This window comes from Gopherus evgoodei, chromosome 9, assembly GCF_007399415.2.
Source record: "Gopherus evgoodei ecotype Sinaloan lineage chromosome 9, rGopEvg1_v1.p, whole genome shotgun sequence".
Taxonomy (NCBI): domain Eukaryota; kingdom Metazoa; phylum Chordata; order Testudines; family Testudinidae; genus Gopherus; species Gopherus evgoodei.
In genome coordinates this window covers 56,578,279-56,599,449 of record NC_044330.1, presented here as the reverse complement: position 1 = coordinate 56,599,449, position 21,171 = coordinate 56,578,279, and the positions used below count along the sequence as shown (strand labels likewise).

General features: G+C 46.7%; 1 protein-coding gene across 3 annotated transcripts; it reads right to left on the bottom strand.

Annotated features, from left to right (window-relative positions):
• Positions 1–1,725: 1,725 nt before the first annotated feature.
• On the bottom strand, positions 1,726–20,872 carry TM4SF19 (transmembrane 4 L six family member 19). 3 transcript variants are annotated; one of them, XM_030576577.1, is made up of 6 exons: positions 20,586–20,872; positions 14,275–14,471; positions 12,056–12,133; positions 5,295–5,464; positions 4,306–4,495; positions 1,726–2,593 (listed from the first exon to the last, which is right to left on the bottom strand). In XM_030576577.1, the coding sequence occupies exons 2-5, from the start codon at positions 14,449–14,451 to the stop codon at positions 4,306–4,308; spliced, it is 615 nt and encodes a 204-aa protein (XP_030432437.1). In that variant the 5' UTR covers positions 14,452–14,471; positions 20,586–20,872; the 3' UTR covers positions 1,726–2,593. The 3 variants fall into 3 exon arrangements, with proteins under 3 accessions (XP_030432437.1, XP_030432439.1, XP_030432438.1); XM_030576579.1 differs by lacking the exon at positions 12,056–12,133; XM_030576578.1 differs by lacking the exon at positions 1,726–2,593 and having other exon boundaries at positions 4,346–4,509.
• Between the last annotated feature and the right edge of the window lie 299 nt (positions 20,873–21,171).

The window sequence follows — 21,171 nt, the reverse complement described above, 5'->3', positions numbered from 1 at the left end:
CAGGAGCAGCAGAAGGGTTGGAGCAGCTGCAAGCCCCAGCAGTGCTCTGTTTGGCCCAGTTTTCCCAGGGTATTTTTAGTAAAAGTCAGGATCAGGTCACAGGTTTCCATAAATTTTTGTTTATTGTCATGAGCTGTCCATGACTTTTACCAAAAATAACCATGACAAAATCTTAGCCTCAATGATGAGAGAAATGAATGGCCCCAGACTGCCTTAATGTTGAAGGACAGGGCCTGATTTTAAAGTCACCTCATTCTTGGATAGGCATTACCTCATGATTAAAAATTGTGTCCTCTTTTGACAAAAAGCGTCCAATAAAACATATGCAGCATTGATATACATGCAAACTGTGTGGCTGTATCAGTTCTGTCCAGCAGTTCAGCATAGATCTGTTCCAGTACCTAAGTATCAATGGACGTACCCGATTGTCTTCAATGGGCACTGGATTTACAAGTCTTAAACTATATCATTCTAAGTCTTTGTAGGCAGACAAGATTTGGGAACGGGGAAGGGATGACTTAATTCACTTTGCCTTTGGAGAAAACATACCTCAGTCCTGACCTGGGTGCCCTCTAAGCTGTGCAGTCGGGCGGCCACCCAGGAGTAATTCAAGTGCCGAGCACTTAATTAGCAGAGTTGTGCACATCTGGCAGCATGTGTTCAGGTGCCCCTCCCCCTGCTACTTTGCAGCCACGTTGCACCTGTGACTGCTCCCAGGACCCTCCTGCTGGCTGTGCAGAAGGGGCAGGAGAGTGGGGTACTGATGTCAGGGTGTCCCCCTTCCCCCATCCCTGTACCCCATCTCCACAGAGCAGGGGAGAGGGGACAGCCTGGCTCAGGACTCTGAGTGGGAGAGAGCTGCTGTGGTCTCAGGTTTGAATGAGCCTTCCAGGTGAGTGAGTGAGTGAGTGAGTGAGTGCCTTAAAGAGGGAGTGCATGGTCTCTCAGACTTCCCTGGCAGCCATCTCTCTCTCTCTCTCTCTCTCTCACACACACACACACACGCACACACACACACACAGAGTCTCTCCCCATCCCTGCCCATGTACCCCATCTCCGCAGAGCAGGGAAGAGGGGACAAGGCTCAGGAGCAGGAGAGCTTTCAGTGAGTCCTTAAAGAGACAGCACACAGCATCTCTCAGAAACTTCCTCAGCAGCCAGCACACACACTATCTCTCTCTCTCTCTTTCACACACACACACACACACACAGAGTCTCTGTGTCACTCACACTCACTGTCTCTGTGTCACACACACACAGTCTTTCACTCTCCCAACTCCCAACACATACTTGTATTATTGTTGTTACTTCTTGGTACTTCCTGCAATGCACATATATTCTCTGTAATTTTAGTCTTTCAAAGTGTGTGATTTTTGTTTTTTGGCTGGTCTATACATTTCATAATTTTTATTTCTCTCTTACACTTAATTTTAATTCTTTGAATAGTGAGTTCTAAAACGCCTAACCTGTCCTGGCTAGAGTAATTATCCCTATGGTAACTTTTAAAGAAATATATGTTATATCTAGGTGTTTTGTTTCTACTGGATTCAGCACATGGATGGAAAAAATTAGAGGGAACATTAGGCCCAATCCAGAGCCCAGGAATTGGTTTCTCACTCTTCAGAGATGCCAAACAATTATCAAACTCAATGGAAGCATCCAGAAGGCTCCAACTCAGTTTGTCTAAATGCAGATTTATAGATAGATTAATAAATTAAAAGACAGTGAAAAAATAAACCATATTTTGGACTAATGTCACTATAAATATCGCTACATGGGCTACAGTCATATGGGTTGTGCAAACAGAAAAAATGGAGCTTGTGGCTATTTTGCTTTGTTATGATGAATAAAGATCTGAAAGGTTATTGGTCCCAACTGATGCCCCCTTCCCTCTCTTTATTCTTAGCAAAAATGTCAGCTTAAGGGTCACATGGTCCATCCAAAATCTCTCTGTTAATCAGCAGCCCTCCGACAGGCCAGTTTCAAGCTACTATCCAGAGGCATTGCCTCAGCACAGACGAAACCACAGGGTGGGAAAATCCAGATCAGATGACTTGGGATTCATTTGTTCTTCAAAGCGATCCCTTACTTGTGCAGAATCTGTGGTGTCTAGTGCCCCAGGCTTGCACAGTGTTCTTCCCTTGACAAAGGGTCTGTGCATTTCCTGAATCTGGTGCTAAGGAACATCACACCTTTCCCAGACAAAGGTAAACAGCTAGCATGGATTATTTCCACTTCCCCCTGGGTTTGTGCCTGTAGAAATCAGAGGGTATTCATATAATGGCCCCATCAATTCATTCAATGTGTTCATACAGAACCTACATTGTAGCTCCATAACACAAAAGCATAAATCTGATATCCAGCTCTAGCTGCCACCCAGGAATAAAATGGTGGCAGTGATTCTAGTGTGTATTAAATGTCCTTGTAGTGATGAGCTAATATGGCTACCCAGGAGACCATGATCGGTTTAATATTAGCACAGGTGTAGCTGATGCAGAAAGCTCAAAGCTCTGGGATGATACTCCTTTGTAAATGCCACCTCTACTCAGCACAGCAAAATCCAGGCAACTCAGGAATCTGATGTGAACTGAACCTGCAACAAAATCAAACAGCATATCAGATTAGATGATAGCACTTTAGCCTCACCTGTAGCAGGAGGAAAGCAAGGATAGTCCATCTCTAAATGATCTGTTTCCTAGACCTAAACATCTGGCAGCTTCCCAGATGTGCTCAGAGCAGCTCTCGATGGCACAGCCGTGGAAATGGCAGCAGCCAGTACAAACTAGCCCTCCCACCAGCGCTAGCATTGGAGCAGCCCCAGGGCAATATTGGAAGTTTGATTGCTTGAAAATCCTCAGTTTAGACAAGGTTTTACAACACCATCCAGATTTTTGTTCAGCTTTCCCTCTCTTGCCTGGTAAGACCTGGGCACGACTGGGAAATATAGCAGGTTTGCACAGTTAGCTTCACTCGATTGGTGTTAAGTATGTTTTTCAAGGTAGCCACAGTTAACACTTCTAGCAAGTCAAATGATAGTGTAGGTTCCCCTCCAGTTTTAGCTTGATCAGTTCAGCATATGCTAAAATTAAACGTGGCAGAATTTTTTTTTAATAATTTTGATAGACGCTAATGTTTATTTTAAAGCATTTTTTCTGATTTATATCTATTTTAACTTTCACAGTTATGCAAAATTATGGACAGTTTAAATTTTTTCCCAATTTTTATTTATTTAAATGTTAATTGTTGCCGGAAATTATGGGAGAAATTATCAGATTATAATTATTTAATGACAGTAAACGGTAAAATTCAAAAAACTGTTAAAACAAACTATCAAAATACACAAAATAAATATCCTTAAATCAAACTATTATGTTTTCAAGCAGTATTTTTCTTATTTTGCCTGTCTGTAAATTTCAGTTATGATCGATAGGAATGTTTTTTTCATTGCTCTGTGTGTGCAATCACAGGCGGTGTGTGCATGTATGTGCATGTGCATGGTGTGTGTGTACGGTGAAATCAACATTTACTGATAAAAACTGAATCCTTCCAAGCCTACCTAAAATAGATCACCCCTTTAAATCCTCATCAAGACTAGGCCTGACATTCTACTGGCTGAATCCATCATCACATTCTTGTCTATCTCCACTAGCATTTGCCATTGGCTGAAATAAATCCTGCCTGGAAGAAATATTCAGGGAGATTTCTTTTTCTGCTACTGGGTTCCTAATGCTGGGATTGACCTAACCATGTGGGAAGAAAGGGCGGCCAAGGGAGCATGCCTCAGCCTGTCTGAGCACTGGCTACATCTGAGCATTCCAGAGACCCATTACACTACACCACCACTGTGGGCCTGCAGTGAGACTATCCGTTGATCCAGGTAGCATGGTGCACTGCAGGGCGTATCTTAGTCCAGACACAACCCATCATCAGCTTTGAACACTACATTTCAACCCACGGCTGCCTCTTACACAGCTGGTCTATAGATAGACTCCTAACCCTTTACTCCAATCCAGTAGAAGGCAGTAACTTGGGGTCAGCCAGCCATATTCTCATACTGTCCTTCACTTTCTGTCCTGTCCACCACATTTTACCTTGAACAGATACATAACTCCAATCCCACTCTGTACAGGATCAAGTCCTTGTTGTGCATCACATCTGTGTGAAATCTCAGCAATAAGATGATACCTTCAGGTCATGCAGGAAAGCCTGCAGGAGTTTTTGCCTGAAATCTTTGGTGGCACCATTCGCATAGGGAGGGAAGATGAGGAAAAGCAGTCACAGAGAATTATTAGGAATTGAAGTTACCTATTTGCCTTCACATAAGCCACAGAGGCATCCAAAGAAGCCATTGATGACCTGAAGAGAAGCCAGGACCATTTCGACCACACTGATGACCAGCAGAACGGAGAAGAAGTAGATGTTCCAGGCTACAACGTTTGGGGGCTCGATGCAGACTGAATTCCAGAGTGATGGGTCATACAAATAATTCTGAGCCCTTGAAGAGAGACTCTGATGAGACAGTGATAGGACAAAGACATCTGAAGGGGTGACATGCAGTTGATTGTGTAACAAGTGTGTGTGGGGGGTGCGTGTGTTCCTTTTTCACTTCACTGTGATGGATAAATGCAGCCTGCTACTTTTGTAATTTTAAAAATAACATGAATCTGATCAGATCTTCCTTGACTTTTCTGAAGGACCTCATAGGAGTCTCACATGTGTGTATTGTGATCTATCAGGTCTGAATTATAAAACATCGACAAATACTTCCTTCCTCCAAAATGTTCAGTAGCCACTGAAGTTAAATAGCAAAAGCAGGGAAGGCTAAAGATGCCATACACTGACATTTGCTCAGCTTGAGCTCATGAGTCTTGTTAATGTAATATTTTCACTGTTTCTCCAGGCACCACCACAGAGCCATCCCAGCTAGACAGGACCTGAATTTCTAATGGAAAAAACAAGCAGATAAAAACCCCCACCCTTAAAATCACCTTTCAGACCTGTCTTTATGTATTATAAAGCCATGAGGGAATAAGTCCCCTCCCCTCATCCCCCCATTTTCAGGTCATCTTTAGTGGTCATTCAGCCTGGACTGCTCCATTCCCTGTTTGATGGCAAGCCAGCTTGCTGTAATGCTGGTTTTACCATTAGGAGGAGAACTTCATTCTCAGTGTTACTGTCTGTTGAATGCTGAATCATTAACATGTTCCCTGAGATTGTTAGATTAAGGGAAGAGATGAAGTTTTGTGGGTATTTTAGCTCTAGTGCTGCCTGGACATTGCACAAGCTCCTTCTACCTGGTGTGGAAGGCCTGGTTTTCCATGTTTACGAAAGGGTAATCCCACTGCAGGACTTCAGTCTGATTGTATAGACAGAGGGGTCCATTTGTTAAGCCCACACCCGAAAGGATAAAGCAAGCAGTAGATCCCAGCAACGCCAGCCCCGACAATACAATGGAAAGGAACATCTGTGGGTAAAAGACACAGGAACAAACTTGTAATTCCAGGTGATCATGCTTCTCTCTTCAAATGTCAGGAGTCCCGCATGTATGGGCCTACCTTGGCAGAGATTGGAGCAACAAGATACCACCAAGGGGGCAAAATGAACTCTAATGGCCTCAGATGCTGCAGTTACAACTGTTGGAAGAAGCTGGAAAACCCTTGCAGCTATTGTATGACTTCAACCACAGGAGTCACTGCAGATGAGAGCTATGTCTCGGCTCCTAGCCAGATCTTCTTTACAACTGCAACATGAATCCTGATCCCCCACTGCCCAGCACCTTGCACCACTGGTTACAGCTGCGTGCCATGGCTGCAAAACATGGACAGATCAGATCGGCAGCTTGCTGCATGCTGGAAGAAAATACACAAGGCAGAAGACCCTGTGCACTTAACCCCCTTCCAACACATTATTAGGCACATGTGCACAGGAAGTCACTCAGAAAATAATCACATCAGTCCCATGGCTTGATCCAACACAAAGCGCTGGCAGGAGCCAAGGCTGCCATTGCGGTTCTCCTCCTCTGCTTCAACTTGCTCATCCACACTCAGCCATGAGGCACCAGGGCCATTTGCAAAAGTGGCAGTTGATTGAGTGGGCCTGCTTTGCAGAGATGCTGAGCACCCATAACTCCAGCTGGAGGTCATGAGAGCTGCAGGTTCTCAGCACTGCTGAACATCAGACCCAGGTGGCACCCAAATTCAGTTGCTCCTTTTGAAAGCCTGGCCTTAGTGTGCAAGATTACTGTGATGGGAGCATATGCTGTCCGGGGCAGCCTGTTTTATGCTCTCCTGGAGAGCTGGATTTGCATGAGATACCCTAGGAAAGGGCTTGGGGGCATTACCCTTCCAGCTCCTTTAGGGCAGGCACACTGGCTATTTCCCTGCCATTGTCAGGCATGACCCTTTAAAAGGCCTAAGGATCAGAAACTCCCATCAGGATTGCAATGCCGAAAAAGGCAGGTTCCTTGCTTCTGCAGGCTAGAGGCAAACTGCAAGCTCCTGCATGGGATTTTTTTTTTTTTGTCCAGCCTAACAGAACAGCCAGTGGGGTCAGAGCAGTGAAAATAACGTTCCAGCTCTTCTGAAAATAACATTCAGATCTGCACTGGAGAAAGGGCTGTGACCTTTTTACCATTAGAGACCCAGCACCCTCAATCTGCGGGGTGGGTGCAGAGATGCAGATAAAAGGGGATTTGCAAAACAGGGACTTAGCTTACCGAGCAGCGCATCATCATTCTCATCCAAAACCTCCTATGCTCGGGGCTGTTAGTAAAATATAGAGGCAGAACGTGAATCGCGGGGTTGGTGGCATGTGGTCCCTACCCCACACAAACACGCTGACTGCAAGTCTCTGGTGCTGTGCAATTCACACCCCGGTGCACAAGGGGAGGGCAAAAAAGCCATGGGACCAGCCAGACGTAGTACTGATCTGGCCAGGGCAGCCCAGAGGATTCAGGGGGCCTGGGACAAAGCAATTTTGGGGGCCCTTTCTGTCATAACTGTCCTACTCAGATCTGAACCTTAGAGTTCAGAACATGAGAAGCTAGCATGAAACCTCCAAAGCTTAATTACCAGCTTGGATCTGATATCGCTGCCACCAATCAGGAATTTTAGGGCCTGATACCCTCTGGTCCCCCCAGACCTTCCCAGGGGACCCCAAGACCCAGATTCCTTGAGTCTCACAACAAAGGGGAATAAACCATTTCCCTTCCCGCTCTTTCCCTCCTCCCAGATTTCCCCGCCCTGGGGACCCTAGGTGTACTCCCTGCTTCTAGTCCTTGAAACACAAGTACCGAGAGATCTAATCTCTCTCCCCCCTCACCCAGAGGGTATGCAAAGTCAGGCTTAGTAAATCTAACACAAAGAGATTTTCCCCCTTCCTTCATTTCTTAGCCTTAACCAGTGAAAAACACTCAAACAGGTCTTAAAAAGAAAGCTTTATATAAAAAGAAAGAAAAAGGACATAAAATGGTCTCTGTATCAAGGTGACAATATGCAGGGTCAATTGCTTAAAGGAAAAAATGAATAAACAGCCTTATCCAAAAAGAATACAATTTAACACATTCCAGCAACTGCACACATGTAAATACAAAAAAAACAATATAAACCTATTGTCTTACTATCCTTGTACTTACAACTTGGAAACAGAAGATTAAAAAGCCTGGAGATTCCTGTGGTCACTCTCAGAGTCCAGACCAAGAACAAAGGACTCATACCCAAAACTTCCCTCCACCCAGATTTGAAAAAGTCTTGTTTCCTGATTGGTCCTCTGGTCAGGTGTTGTTTGTTACCCCTTTCCAGGTGAAAAAGACATTAACCCGTAGCTATCTGTTTATGCCACCTTCCATAAAAAAAATTGCAATAATATATTCTCATGGGGGCCCCTGCGGGGCCAGGGACAAATTGTCCCACTTGCTCCCCCTGCCACGGATGGCCCTGGGAAAAATAAACCTTCTGCATCTCAGCATAAACCCAGTTTTAAGAAAACTTCTTTACAAGGTATCACTAGTTCTCAGCATCAGCTAGTGCTAAAAGGCACTAAAGCTCATTACAAGCATTGGACAAATATTTTCTGTCAAAACTTTTTGGATTGAAAACTAGGGGTTTTTAAAAAGCAGAAAAAAATCACAGACAATGTCTGCTTTCCTTCAAAATTTGTTGTGTTTTTTTTAATTGAAAAGCTGAAATTAGTCTGCCAAAACCTGAATATGGTTTGGGGTTTCAGAAGTGTGTGGCCAAATATTTGCTGCTTGCTGTGTTTGTGATTGTTTAAAGAGACAATAAAAAAAATTCTGCTTAAAAAAAATCCAAAACTTTTGAACCACCTCAGCTTGTGACCAAACGCCTGAGCCCATCCAGTCAGAGATTTTTCCAGGTTTCTGATACTCTGCTGGCTTCCTTGACTCATATCTGTCTCCATAACTTTGGGTTCATTTAGCTTAGAACATAAGAACAGCCATACTGGGTCAAACCAAAGGTCCATCCAGCCCAGTATCCTGCCTACCAACAAGGTGACAGCTAATGCTAAGTGTGGGGAGGGATAGCTCAGTGGTTTGAGCATTGGCCTGCAAAACCCAGGGTTATGAGTTCAATCCTTGAGGGGGCCATTTAGGGATCTGGGGCAAAAATCTGTCTGGGAATTAGCCCTGCTTTGAGCAGGGTGTTGGACTAGATGACTTCCTGAGGTCCCTTCCAAACCTCCTATTCTAAGTGCCCCAGAAGGAGTGAACCTAACAGGTAATGATCAAGTGATCTCTCTCCTGCCATCCATCTCCACCTTCAGACAAACAAAGGCAAAGGACACCTATCCTGGCTAATAGCCATTAATGGACTTAACCTCCATGCATTTAGCTGTTTCTTAGGGAGTGGCTCCATGGGGTCCCTCACAAACTGGAGACAGTTACTATGGGTTTTCTTTAGTATAGCTTATGTACATACTCCATGAACTGAGCATTTAAGCTTGATCCAGAATCTGGGATGAGCCTGTGTTGTGAAATGCTGAAAATAGCACATGCATGTGAATGGACACAGAGTGCTAAAAGTAAATTAACCCGGGGTTCTCAAACTGGGGGTCCAGACCCCTCAGGGGGTCATGAGTTTATTACTGGGGATCACAAGCTGTCAGCCTTCATCTCAAACCCTTCTTTGCCTCCAGCATTTATAATAGTGTTAAATATATTTAAAAGTGTTTTCAATTTATAAGGAGGGGGGTCACACTCAGAAGTCTGCTATGTGAAAGGGGTCACCAGGACAAAAGTTTGAGAACCACTGAATTAACCCCTCTGAAGCCTCAGGGAATGCAGGGGATGGGGGGTCACCCTTGGTAGGGTTGGGAAGGAGCTAGGTGGTGTAGGATATTGCCCTTCTCATGTGATTCCTCCCCCAGTGGCTAATTTTAAATGAAGCTACCCTCCCCTGACATGAATCTCCCTATGGCACTGAAATTAAATACAGACTATAATTTGGCATTTGAGAAGTGAAAGGGACGGTAGCCCTAATGGACAACCTAACAGCTTGGCTCTTCTGCAAGCCTGAAACTGCTGAATGAGCTTTAGGGTAGGGAAGGCTGTGCCTCCCAGACAGTCTGGCCTTGCCTCCTATCTGACCCCCACCCACTTCCTGTCCCCCAACTTCCCATCCTCCTCAGAATCCCCGACCCATCCTGCTCCTTGCCACCTCACTGTCTCTCAGAGACCCTCCCCACTACGACCACACCAGGACCCCACCCCTACTCCCTGTCCCCTGACTGCCTTGACCCCTATCCACACCCCCACACTGAGTCCTGACAGACCTCCGGAATGCCCACGATCCAAACCCCCCCGTTCCCTGTCTCCCCCACCTCTGCCCCCTCCCTGTTCTCTGACTGTCCCTGGGACTCCCTGCCCCTTATCCACTCCCCCCGGCCCTTTACCCCTGGCTCCCCCCTCTCAGAGAGCCTCAGCGCTTCCAGGAGTGGCCCTGAGCCGCATGGTAAGGGAGCAGGGCTGCGAGCTCCAGTGGGGCCTGAGCTTCCTGCGCTCGGCCTGGAGCTCACAGCCCCGACCCCTTACCATGCGGCTCTGAGCGGGGAGGAGCTCAGGGGCTCTGCCAGAGCCATGCTGCAGCTGTTCAGGGACGTTCCTGAATGCGCTAAGGCTCTGGGTGGGGGCAGAGGTGGGATCGGGCCAGGGCAGGAGCCTCAGCCGTTCTCTTGGGGGCCTTTGTGGGGCCTGGGGCAAATGGCTCCACTTGCCCCCCCCTCTGGGCAGCCCTGGATCTGGCCCCCATTACTGGAGTAGCTGAGCCCCCAACAAGCTGCAATGTTTTTAGCCTCAATGCCCCTGTGAGGCAGGGGTGATCCCCAGTTCACAGAGGAGGAATGGCGGCCCAGAGGCATTCAGCGATTTATCCAAGCTCACACAAAAAGCAGGGCTGACAAGAGCAGGGCAAAGGAGACCCCCTAAAATGCCTGTAACTGATGTGAAATGGGAGTGGGTGGGGCCTCAGAAAACATGGTGTATGGGGCCCCAAATTTCCCTTGATGGGCCTGACAGGCAGTTGGGGTTGCCAACTTTCTACTCGCACAAAACTGAACACCCTTGTCCCACCCCATGCCCCACCCCTTCTCCGAGGCCCTGCCCCTGTTTACTCATCCCCCCTCCTTCTGTCACTCACTCTCCCCATCCTCACTCACTCATTCACTCACTCATTTTCACTGGGCTGACTAGAGGGGTTGGGGTGCAGGTGGAGGTGAGGGCTCTCACTGGGGATGAGGGCTCTGGGATTCAGCCAGGGATAAGGAGTTTGGGGTTCACGAGGGGACTCTGGGCTGTGAGGTGGAGCCGAGAGGTTCGCAGTATGGGAAGGGGCTCCAGGTTGAGGGAGGGGGTTGGTGTGTGGGAGGGGGAATAGGCTCTGTGCTGGTGGTGTGGGTTCCAGGGTGGGGCCAGAATTGAGGGGTTCAGGGTATGGGATGGGGCTCTGGGATGGGGCATGGGGTTGGGGTTTGGGGGGTGAGGGCTCTGTCTGGGAGTGCAGGCTCTGGTGTGGGGCCAGGGATGAGGAGCATGGGGTGCAAGAGGGGGCTCTGGACTGGGGGTTCGGAGTGCAGGAGGGGGCTCTGGGCTGGGGCAGGGTGTTAGGGTGCAGGGGGTGTGTTGGCTCCAGCTAGGGGTGTGGGCTTTGGTGTGGGGCCAGGGATGAGGGGTTTGGGGTGTAGGAGGGTGCTCTGGGGTGGGATTGAGGGGTTAGGATGGCAGGAGGGGGATCAGGACTGGGGCAGGAGGGTCAGGCATGGGAGGGGGTCAGTTGTGCAGGCTCTGGGCGGCACTTACCTCAAGCAGCTCCTGGAAGCAGCGTCTTATCCCCCCCTCAAGCTCTTTGGCAGAGGCACAACCAGGCGGCTCTCCATGCTGCCTCGTCCGCAGGTGCTACCCCAGCATTTGCCATTGGCCGCGGTTCCCAGCCAATGGGAGCTGCAGAGCTGGCACTTGGGGTGGGTGCAGCATGTGGAGCCCCCTGGCTGCTCCATGCGTAAGAGCCAGAGGAGGGACATGATGTTGTTTCCAGAAGCTGCGTAGAGCCATGGCAGGCAGGGAGCCTTTCTTAACCCTGCTGCACTGCTGACCGTACTTTTAACAGCCTGGTCAGTGGTGCTGACCGGAGCCGTCAGGGTCCCATTTCAACCAGATGTTCCAGTCAAAAACCGGATACCTGGCAACCCTACAGGGAGTCCAGGGCGGCGCAAACAGCTGAACCCAGGTCTTTTAAGTTCCAGGCTAGTGCTCTAATCATTGGATCACCCTTCCTCTCTTTGTTACATAATTGCTGCTCACTGAGCTGTCTCACTCCCCATCTAAACAGTAGCCTGTTTGGAACATAAGCCAAGGAATTTTTCTTTCTACTTGTCTGCAAAATGTCTCATTCCTTTCCAGGGTTATGCTAACACAGCACTGTTAAATATGGCGGCCTGGTGACAGAGGGGTGAGGCCTGTTAACTCCGGAATTGTGGGTCTGGAGTTTGGTTCTGCAGCTAAAATAAGAACATTTTCCACATGTCAAAGGAATCTCTGTCTTACATTCCGGCAAGTTCCACAGTCGGAGGAACGGCCACAGTGCCACCCAACAGCTGTGATCTGAGTTGCAGCCAGAAGAACCTGAGAGAGCAGAAAATGGTTCAGGATGAATGGTACAATCCAATCTGCTGGCACCAAAAGCTGGCAGTGAGTTCCTTCCCTTATTCAGCATGGAACATTTATGAACTACCCTTCATCCCAGTCTTAAAGACCCCAAATCCTGCAACAAGACCTGTGGACAGATCCTCATACCTAAGCAGAGCACCACTGAAGTCATTCATGGAGGTTCTGAAGGGTGCTCTGTTCCTTGTGGGATTAGGGCTAAAGTTAGAACCCTGGCAATAGGCTGTACCACGTTTATCTAATATCTGTCTGCAACTTCTAGGTGGCTGGTTATGCACGTGTGCTTTGCTTTTAGAATAAATGTTTTGCTGCATATAGAAAATTAGAAATGTCAGAAGGACCCGCATTTAGAAGCCGTTATCCACCACCATCTCTTTATTCTGTGTTTGTACAGAGCCCTGTGCCTAGTCCTGGGCTGTAACTAGGGCTAGTAGGAGCTACAGTAATACAAATAAACCATAACAAATTGGTGTATGCAAAATGCAAGATGAATTCCCAATGAAATATAACTGGGATTACAGACACCTGAGTTTTATTACCAGGGCTTCATCAATGACAAAATCACTTAATGTCTATATGCCTCATTTATGAACATAACACATGCCTTTAGAGCAGCCGGCGATACAGGGTGGAACCCTGGACTCACTGAAGTCTATGGAAATTTTGCCAAAGACATCAATGAGGCCACATAAAGTGATTTTTCTCTAACAGCAAAATAGTATTATTACTGTTTAAAACCAGCCAAGGAGTCATTGCTAACAATTGTACAGGAGACTTTGTTAGTTATACTGATGCTAGCGCAACATGCTAGTAGCCATCTAGGAGCTAAGCTGGGCAAACAATAAGAAAAGTTAATTTAAAAGCATCCCAGAATCATCAAATATGTTATTAGACTATTGTTGGCTACCCAGCTCCATCCCAGCTCTTGCCAGGGTGCCTGATTGCACTGCCGAGGTTCAGAGCAAATTGTGGCGATTCTGGAGCAGATTTCTTGGAAGATAACGATCATTTCACTCAGTGGCCTGATGTGTCACCATGAACCTGGCTAGGCCCCAAAATGGTCTCATTGGAAAGCAGCATGGAGAAGTTTGGATTAGCAAATACAGAAATTACTAGCACTAAGTAGATGGGCAAAATGGCGACACAGCATGGGCTGCGGGTACCATAGGCTGAGGGAGGCTGTGCCTCTCCAAACAGCCAGGAGTGGCCTCGCCCATGCTCTGCCCCCAGGTCCTCTGCTTCTGCTCTGCAGCCCGGCTCCAGGGGCTGGGACCGTGCCACCCACCCTCCTGTCACTCCAGGGCTTGGGAGGGAGGGCTGCAGTGGCACCATCTGCCCTCCCCGGGTGGGTGGCTGTGGTGGTGGGGCTCTGGGATCTGGCAGAAGGGGCAGAAGGGGTGGTGTCTGGGGCAGAAGGGATGGGGCTGAGGGCTAGCCTCCCCCAGTCGGCAGTTCATGTGCCGCCCATACGACATGGAAGTGATTCTTGCTAATGGTCATTATGCCAACTAAGGACATTATGGGGGAAAGGACTAATTATCTTAATCTGTTAACTGTTCCAAGAGGTTTGTAAATATGTGATTTTCTATCTGGATTTTCTTTTCTGTTACCGTTAGGGCTTGATCCAAAGCCCGTTAAAGCTGATGTGAGTCTTTCAGCTGACTTCAGGTCAGGCCCTACACAGTATGTAGGTATGAGAAGTATGTTAGTGTCAGCCACCAGTATACAAAGCCCTGAGGAAATAGGGGAAATACTGACATCCAGAAGCCTTTCATAAGGCTGTAAGGGGTCACCCTGATCATCCAGTCTGCCCTGCTGTCTAACACAGCCCATAGAATGTCAGCCAGGGGTTCTAGCATGGAGCCCAACACTTCCCCAGCTTATCAACATCCCCACTTCTCAGGTGGGGAAACGGAGGCACAGAGCAGGGAACAGACTTGCCCAAGGTCACCCAGCAGGCCAGTGGTATCATGCCTTACCCACTGGACACACTGTGTTCAGGTCTTGGTCCTGTGACTTCTTTGGTGAATGTTCTGTCCAAGACAGTGCACACATGCTGAGGGAAAGGGAAAGGAGGGCAAAGGAGTCACACCACTTACAATTATGCCTCCTCCCCAGACTCCTGGCACTTGCATAGCCTGTTTGGTGATGCGGCCCTCCTTCACATAGCTCCACGTCCAGCTGGGGAAGAGGAGGAGCACATTGGCAGCAATGGAAAGCACACCCAAGGCAATGAGGCATGGACCCAGAATCCGAGTGCACTTCCCTACGCACATTGTCGTCAAGCCAGTGAGTCCTGCACAGAGGGGAGGGGGAAAAGGAATGATTGGATTTCACACGCTCTGGGCCAGATCCTCATTGGCAGAAGGAAGCGTAGCACCAATGACTTCTGCAGAGCTTTGCTGAGGATAGGACTCCCCTTCTGGGTTTGTATGACATCTAAATGCCATTTCTAAGACTTACTCAGGTACTTAAGCCATTGGCACTTGCCTCTTTGCTTGCTATTAAGGTCATGTCTGCCTTCTCGCTAGGGCTGGATGTTTTTGCTCTAGCTGCGTGTACCTGGGTAAGAGCATTGCCACAACTATGGTAAAGCACCGACAATAAAGAGCTGTATATACTCAACGTATTTCTGCTTTGTTCCCACTCTCCATCCTCAGGCCTATTGCTGGCTAGCACAAGGGAGACATCGAATGCTTTCGAAAACGTGGCCTCTCTATTTTGGTGTGCTCTCAAAATCCAACCCAATGGTGAGTTCTGACAGGGGCAATGGAAGCTCCCTAAAAGTGGGGGTCCACCAGTGCCTGAAATGAGGCCCCACCCTTGCGCTGCCCCTTCCCCCAAGGCCCCACCCTTGCACTGCCTCTTCCCCCAAAGCCCCATCCCTGTGCCGCCTCTTCCACCAAGATTCTGCCCCCTTCCTCCTCCTCTCTGCTCCCTCCCTCCTGGCCAGTACAAAGTGAGAGGGCATAGCCATCATACTTTAAAAAGTGATGGGGCCATGGTACCCTGGTCCCGCCTGTTCTGGTGCCCTTGAGTTCTGAGCACTTGAAAAATCTGGAGCCTAGTATATAGCTTCCATCTGAAAAATTTCTCTAACAAGGATAGGAATAGCCCTTTTTCTGCACATCATGAGAAAAATTAGCCGCCAAGAGATTTAAGCTGTTAGATTGAGTGTGCCCTTTCCTGAAATCTATCAGCTATGACCGGGCATACCAAATATAGTAGAGAAAACATTTGGTCATTAAAGCAAAACCTCTTCATCTTTCATTACACAAAGGGTATGTCTTCACAACTGGCTGGATCGGTGGGCAGCAATCGATCTACTGGGGATCTATTTATTGCATCTAATCTAGACGCGATAAATCGACCCCCGAGCGCTCTCCCATCGACTACTGTATTCCAGCTCCACACAGAGTCGACAGGGGACTGGCAGCAGTCAACTCACTGCGATGAAGACACCATGGTAAGTCGATCTAAGTACGTCCACTTCACCTGCGTTATTCACGTAGCTGAAGTTGCATAACTTAGATCAATCCCCCGCCCCCTCCACCCAGTGTAGACCAGGCCAAAAATACCATGGATAAAGAAACATAATTCATAACTAATCTAAAAAACCCGGCCCTAGGATGAGAGGGGTGACCTTCTGGTGCAATACTGAGACATCTCATTTAGACAGCTTTTTAAAGGATATGAAAATATGAAAACATTTGCCCAATAAGTCAACACTACCAGATTGCTACTAATCAACACCTAGCTCTTCCCTCGCACTTTGCAGCCAGAGTGCTCAGCGCACTTCACAAAGGAGGTGAGCACCATCATCTCATTTCACAGAGGAGGAAATAGAGGCACAGAAAGTTGCAGTGATTGCCAAAGGCCATTCAAAGTTGAGAATAATATTTAGATCACCAGGATCTCAGTCCCTGGGTTTAAGCAGCTTCTGCTGTTACAGCAAGCTAAGAAAGGAGCCCAGCATGGCCAGATTCTACTGGTCAGCACTGGGAATAGTTGGAGGCTTTCTTTCAAGTGGAGGCTAAGACTGAAAGATATTGATCTGCACCAAAGTTGGCTCCTGAGTAGATTCTTGGATTTCCAAACCAATTAAATGGTACATTTTGTGATCCATAAAGACAGCTGAACAAATCTTTGTATCTATCAGGGGCTATTGCACAGATCTTGTAAATACATTGCAGTGGGATTGCAACTTTAGTAACGTCCCAGATCAGAGAGACCATTTCTTGACAAAAACCCCACATAGCTTATGAAAAAGCAAGAATATATTTAAATAATCCCCTCTTGAAACTCACGTCCCAGGCAGAGAAAGGTAAGTATTGCTAATAAAATCAACAAGCTTTGCTGGAGTGAGAAACGCCTTAAACAGGAACTTAAAACATGATTTCCACAGCCTTGTGGTCAAAATTTCGTTTGTCTCCCCAGATGTCTTACAGTTTGAGAACAACAGATGAGAGAGGGCCAGAAAAGGAACTTACTGTTTACATTAAGATCTCCAGGGTAGGGACTGTCTCTTACATGTGTTTGTAAAGTGCCTAGCATGCTGGGGCTCTGATCTTGGTTGGGGGCTGTAGTCACAACCCTGGTTTTTTATTGGCCTTTCTCTGCAGCATGGGGTACAGGTCACCTGGAGGTTTAAACTAATGTAAATGGTGAATTTTTTGTAACTTGAAGTTTTTAAACCATTATGTGAAGACTTCAGTAACAGCTAGAGGTTAGGGATCTATTACAGGAGTAGGTGGGTAAGGCTGTGTGGTCTGCAATGTGCAGGAGGTCAGACTAGATGATCATGATAGTCCCTTCTGGTCTTAAAGTCTATTTATTATCCCTGTGCTGGTCTAACTAAGAGATCTTCTCCAGAGCAGTTTCTACCAATTTATCAATCTCTTTACACTTGCCCAACTCTCCCGCTCTTGCTTATAATGATTAGGGTCGCCTGTCAAAGACCAGAAACTAAACCATGCAACTTTGGAAACAACCCACACAGCTCAAACAGCGAATTCTGATTGAATACTCAAAGGAACTTGTTATGAAACTGGTCATAGCAACCCATACGTGTTAGTACAAGAACAGTTACAAATAAGAAGAAAATCATGATCTGTTCATGGTCAATATGAAAAGAGAAGGGGCAAATCTAACCAAGCCGTTTGTATTGAATACTTTGACCAGCTCCACTTAATGACACTTTGCATTGTCTCTTCAAAATTTTACTTGGAATATATTTACAAAGTAGCAGTGAACATCATTTGGTAACATTCTGACTATTTTAATCTCATTTAAACTAGTATGAATCCAGTCATGCTACTGAAGTCAACTGAGTTACCATGGATTTACATTGGTGTGGCGGATTAGAATGTGATACAATGACTTTACTGAGAGTTTTGAAGCTCACTGGCCAGATTTACTTTAAGGGACAAGTTTTCACACCAGCATATACAGTCTAAACTGGAGCTTTTGGCAAAGTGGTGGGGTTTCCAGTTTATATCTCTTTCTATCCTGTGCACGGGATATTTAGTGTTTATTTTTCAGATACATCATTTTACACACATTCTTCTCCTAGCCACATCTTCCTAAAGTCCTCAGGCCAAATTCCACTCAGTTACACCAGAATACATTTGGAATAATTATTCATTTCAATAGAGTTACTTCTGTTTAAACTCATGGGTGGTGGGTACCATAGGCTGGGGGAAGCTGTGCCTCCCCAAACAGCCAGGCATGGCCCTGCCCACTCTCTGCCCTCAGGCCCCCCCTCTCCTGCTTCCCACTCTGCGTGGCTCTCCCTGTGCGGTGGTCCTGGCTCAGGCTGGGGCTGAGACACCTGCCTTCTCGGTGCTCTGGGGCTGGGGCTGCGCTGCCCATCCTCCAGGCACTCTGGGGTTGGTGGTGCTAGCCTCAGGGGGGAGAAGATGGGAGGGGGCAGCCATGGTGGGTTGGGCTCTGGTGTGGGGAAGGCGCAGAAAGGGCAGGGCCTCAGGTGGAAGGGGCAGGGCTAGGGGCTAGCCAACCCCAGCTGGTGTTTCATGTGCCACCTATGTTTAAACTTACAGATCCAAGACCAAAACTTGGCCCTACATCAGTAGAAAATGAGGGTTCCTGTCTATCGGCAATAGTTGTGTGGGTAGATCAGTATCTCAAATAACCTTTTCCCAAGCTTTTAGCATCTTCTTTGTGAATGGCTTAATTACTAAACAGTTAGTCATCATTTAATAAGAGTAGCGCAGTGTTATTTTGAAATTGAGTACTGTCAATCTAGATTCACTTTACTTTGTATAACAAGGAACTACAAATTTAAAAGGGTCAATGCAACAACCCCATTTTGGGGGGTATTGTAGTCAGATAAAGTTAACTTCTGAGCATTTATTGGTGCAAATAAAGTGGCATCATACTTACAACATGCAGTGATTTTTAACTGTGGCTAGAAGTTTTGCAGTCAACAGCTGCAGCAAATGAATGTCTCAGCAAGACTGAATTTCAATTAACTCACATCAGCATATGCCCATTTGGGTTAAACAGATTTCTAGTGCTTTTTATAGTATCGTGCCTGAACAGTGTAGTTACTATTTAACTAATTTATTCAATGCATCTGGATTCTATGGCATTTATTGTGCAATCACAGTAAAGCAATCATTTAAAATAATTTTGCTTCAAAAAAATAGACTGAACTGGAACTGGTGAAGTGAAATTTCAGAAGTGAAAGTTGAAATAATTACCCAACAAACCCTTGTACACCTCTGAAGTCCTGCAAAACCTCAGCATCAGGGTGGAACACATCCATTTTGCAAGAGCTGAAATGGACATCCTGCCAGAACTAAACCAGAAGGAAATGGACATGGAACCCATCAAGCTGCCACTTACTGAGAATTCTCTTAGCCCAGCTATTTCGTGTTCTAAGGAAGCTTAATATCTGAAGGCCATGCAGTGCCAAAGCCAGCCAGTGCAACTGACTAGTGATAAGCTAATCAAGTGCCAGGAAGACTCTAGAGCAACAATATAATTTGCACATTCCAAGATTTGTGCACTATTGCTTGGGATGCTCTGCTCTCAACCCTTTGCTAATGTAAATTCACTGACATTGATGGACTTGGAGAGGGTGCTAGACTAAGAGTTGGGAGGTCCAGTGTGATTTTTGCCTCTGCTCTGCTATACCCTCTTCAGGAATTCATGTCCCCTTGTGTGCCTCTGTTTCTGCAGAACCTGTTGTTTTGCCTATTTTGATTATCATAGAATCATGGGTTTTGAAGGGACTTCAGGAGATCATCTAGTCCAACCCCCTGCTCAAAGCAAGACCAATCCCAGCCAGATTTTTGCCCCAGATCCCTAAATGGCCCCCTCAAGGAGTGAACTCACAACCCTGGATTTAGCAGGCCAATGCTCAAACCACTGAGCTATCCCTCCCCCACTCTTCGGGGCAGGCACTATATGTTTGAACAGTACCTAGCACAATGGGATCCAGCTCTCAGTTGGAGTCTCTAGGCACTACCACAGTACAAGTGATAAACAACCAGTTGTTGCTTAGCCTTCCAAAGAATCTGCTTTTCAGGGCCGAGTGTGATGTGGGCACCACCTGCTAGGAATTGGATTGAGCCCACAGGCTCATTGCACATTGGCAGTTACACATGATGGAAGGCAACGACCACTACAACCTCCCCATTTCTTGTACAAAGGGACATCCCTCAGGATGCTTTGGAAATGGCATCAATCTCTTTCCTAGCAGAAGTTTAACTGCTTTGATTAACCTTTCCCCTCAAGCGGCAAACAAGTTCTGTGTCATACATGACAAGACACTGTTGGGTCACTAGAGGAGATGAAATCCACAAGGGAGAAAGATTCTGCACCAGGAGTCAGCAAACTTTTAGACATGCTGTGCCGAGTCTTCATTTATTCACTCTGATTTAAGGTTTTGTGTGCCAGTAATACATTTTAACATTTTTAGAAGGTCTCTTTCTATAAGTCTATAAAATATAACTAAACTATTGTTGTACGTAAAGTAAATAAGGTTTTTTAAGTGTTTAAGAAGCTTCATTTAAAATTAAATTAAAATGCAGAGCCCCCTGGACTGGTGGCCAGGACCTGAGCAGTGTAAGTGCCACTGAAAACCAGCTCGCTGCTGCCTTTGGCACATGTGCCATAGGTTGCCTACCCCTGTTCTACACCAACAATCACAAACCAACAAGCACAGATGCCCAAGGCTTGGGAATCAGTCCCAGATTGGGAACCCCAGAGAAACTCTCCATTCCCTGTAACCTTCCATTGATGTTACACATAAGTGCTACAGTAATACAAATAAATCATCATCATCGTCATCACTCAGACCAGATGCATTCAGTCCCTAAATCATCCTTCTCAAGTAGCCCACAGTCATATCAAATCCCAGTGAATGCTTTCCTTCTCCACTTACCTGAAAGAAATGAAGTAATGTGATGCAAAAGCAATGAGTTGTCTCCCAGTACAAGGGCAGTCTCATCTGTCTCCCCCAATGGACAGTATCTAGGTTACTGGAGAGGATCTAATGAGGCTTGTTATCATCCCCAGGAAAGGCGAAGATCCGTGAAGAGTCATGGATATTGGATATTTATACATGTTTTGACAATCAGGCTATCTCCAGTTTTTCCCATAGATGGTCTGAAGTTCTGTTCATCTGTCACCCACACACCAGTCATATGCCTCATTTCTTCCACATGACTGACAGCTCTGAAGTGGTGATGACCCATCTCAAAAAAGCACCTCACACTCAGAAAAGGAAATGAGAATTGTTACTAAACAAGAAAGCTGCTTCCTGGTTGGGGCAGAGTGTGTGCACATTTGCATGGAATGATGTGGGCAGCCAAGAGCCAGGCAGAGAGGCTGAAGCTGATTGTCTATGCAAGGAGCTTCCCTCTGTGCCCCTGGCATGTGAATTAATCAAGCAAATGTGAATGGCATGGACACCCAAGGCCCTGATCCTGCAAACACTTCCAATGACGCCCTGCTGAGGCCATCTGTGC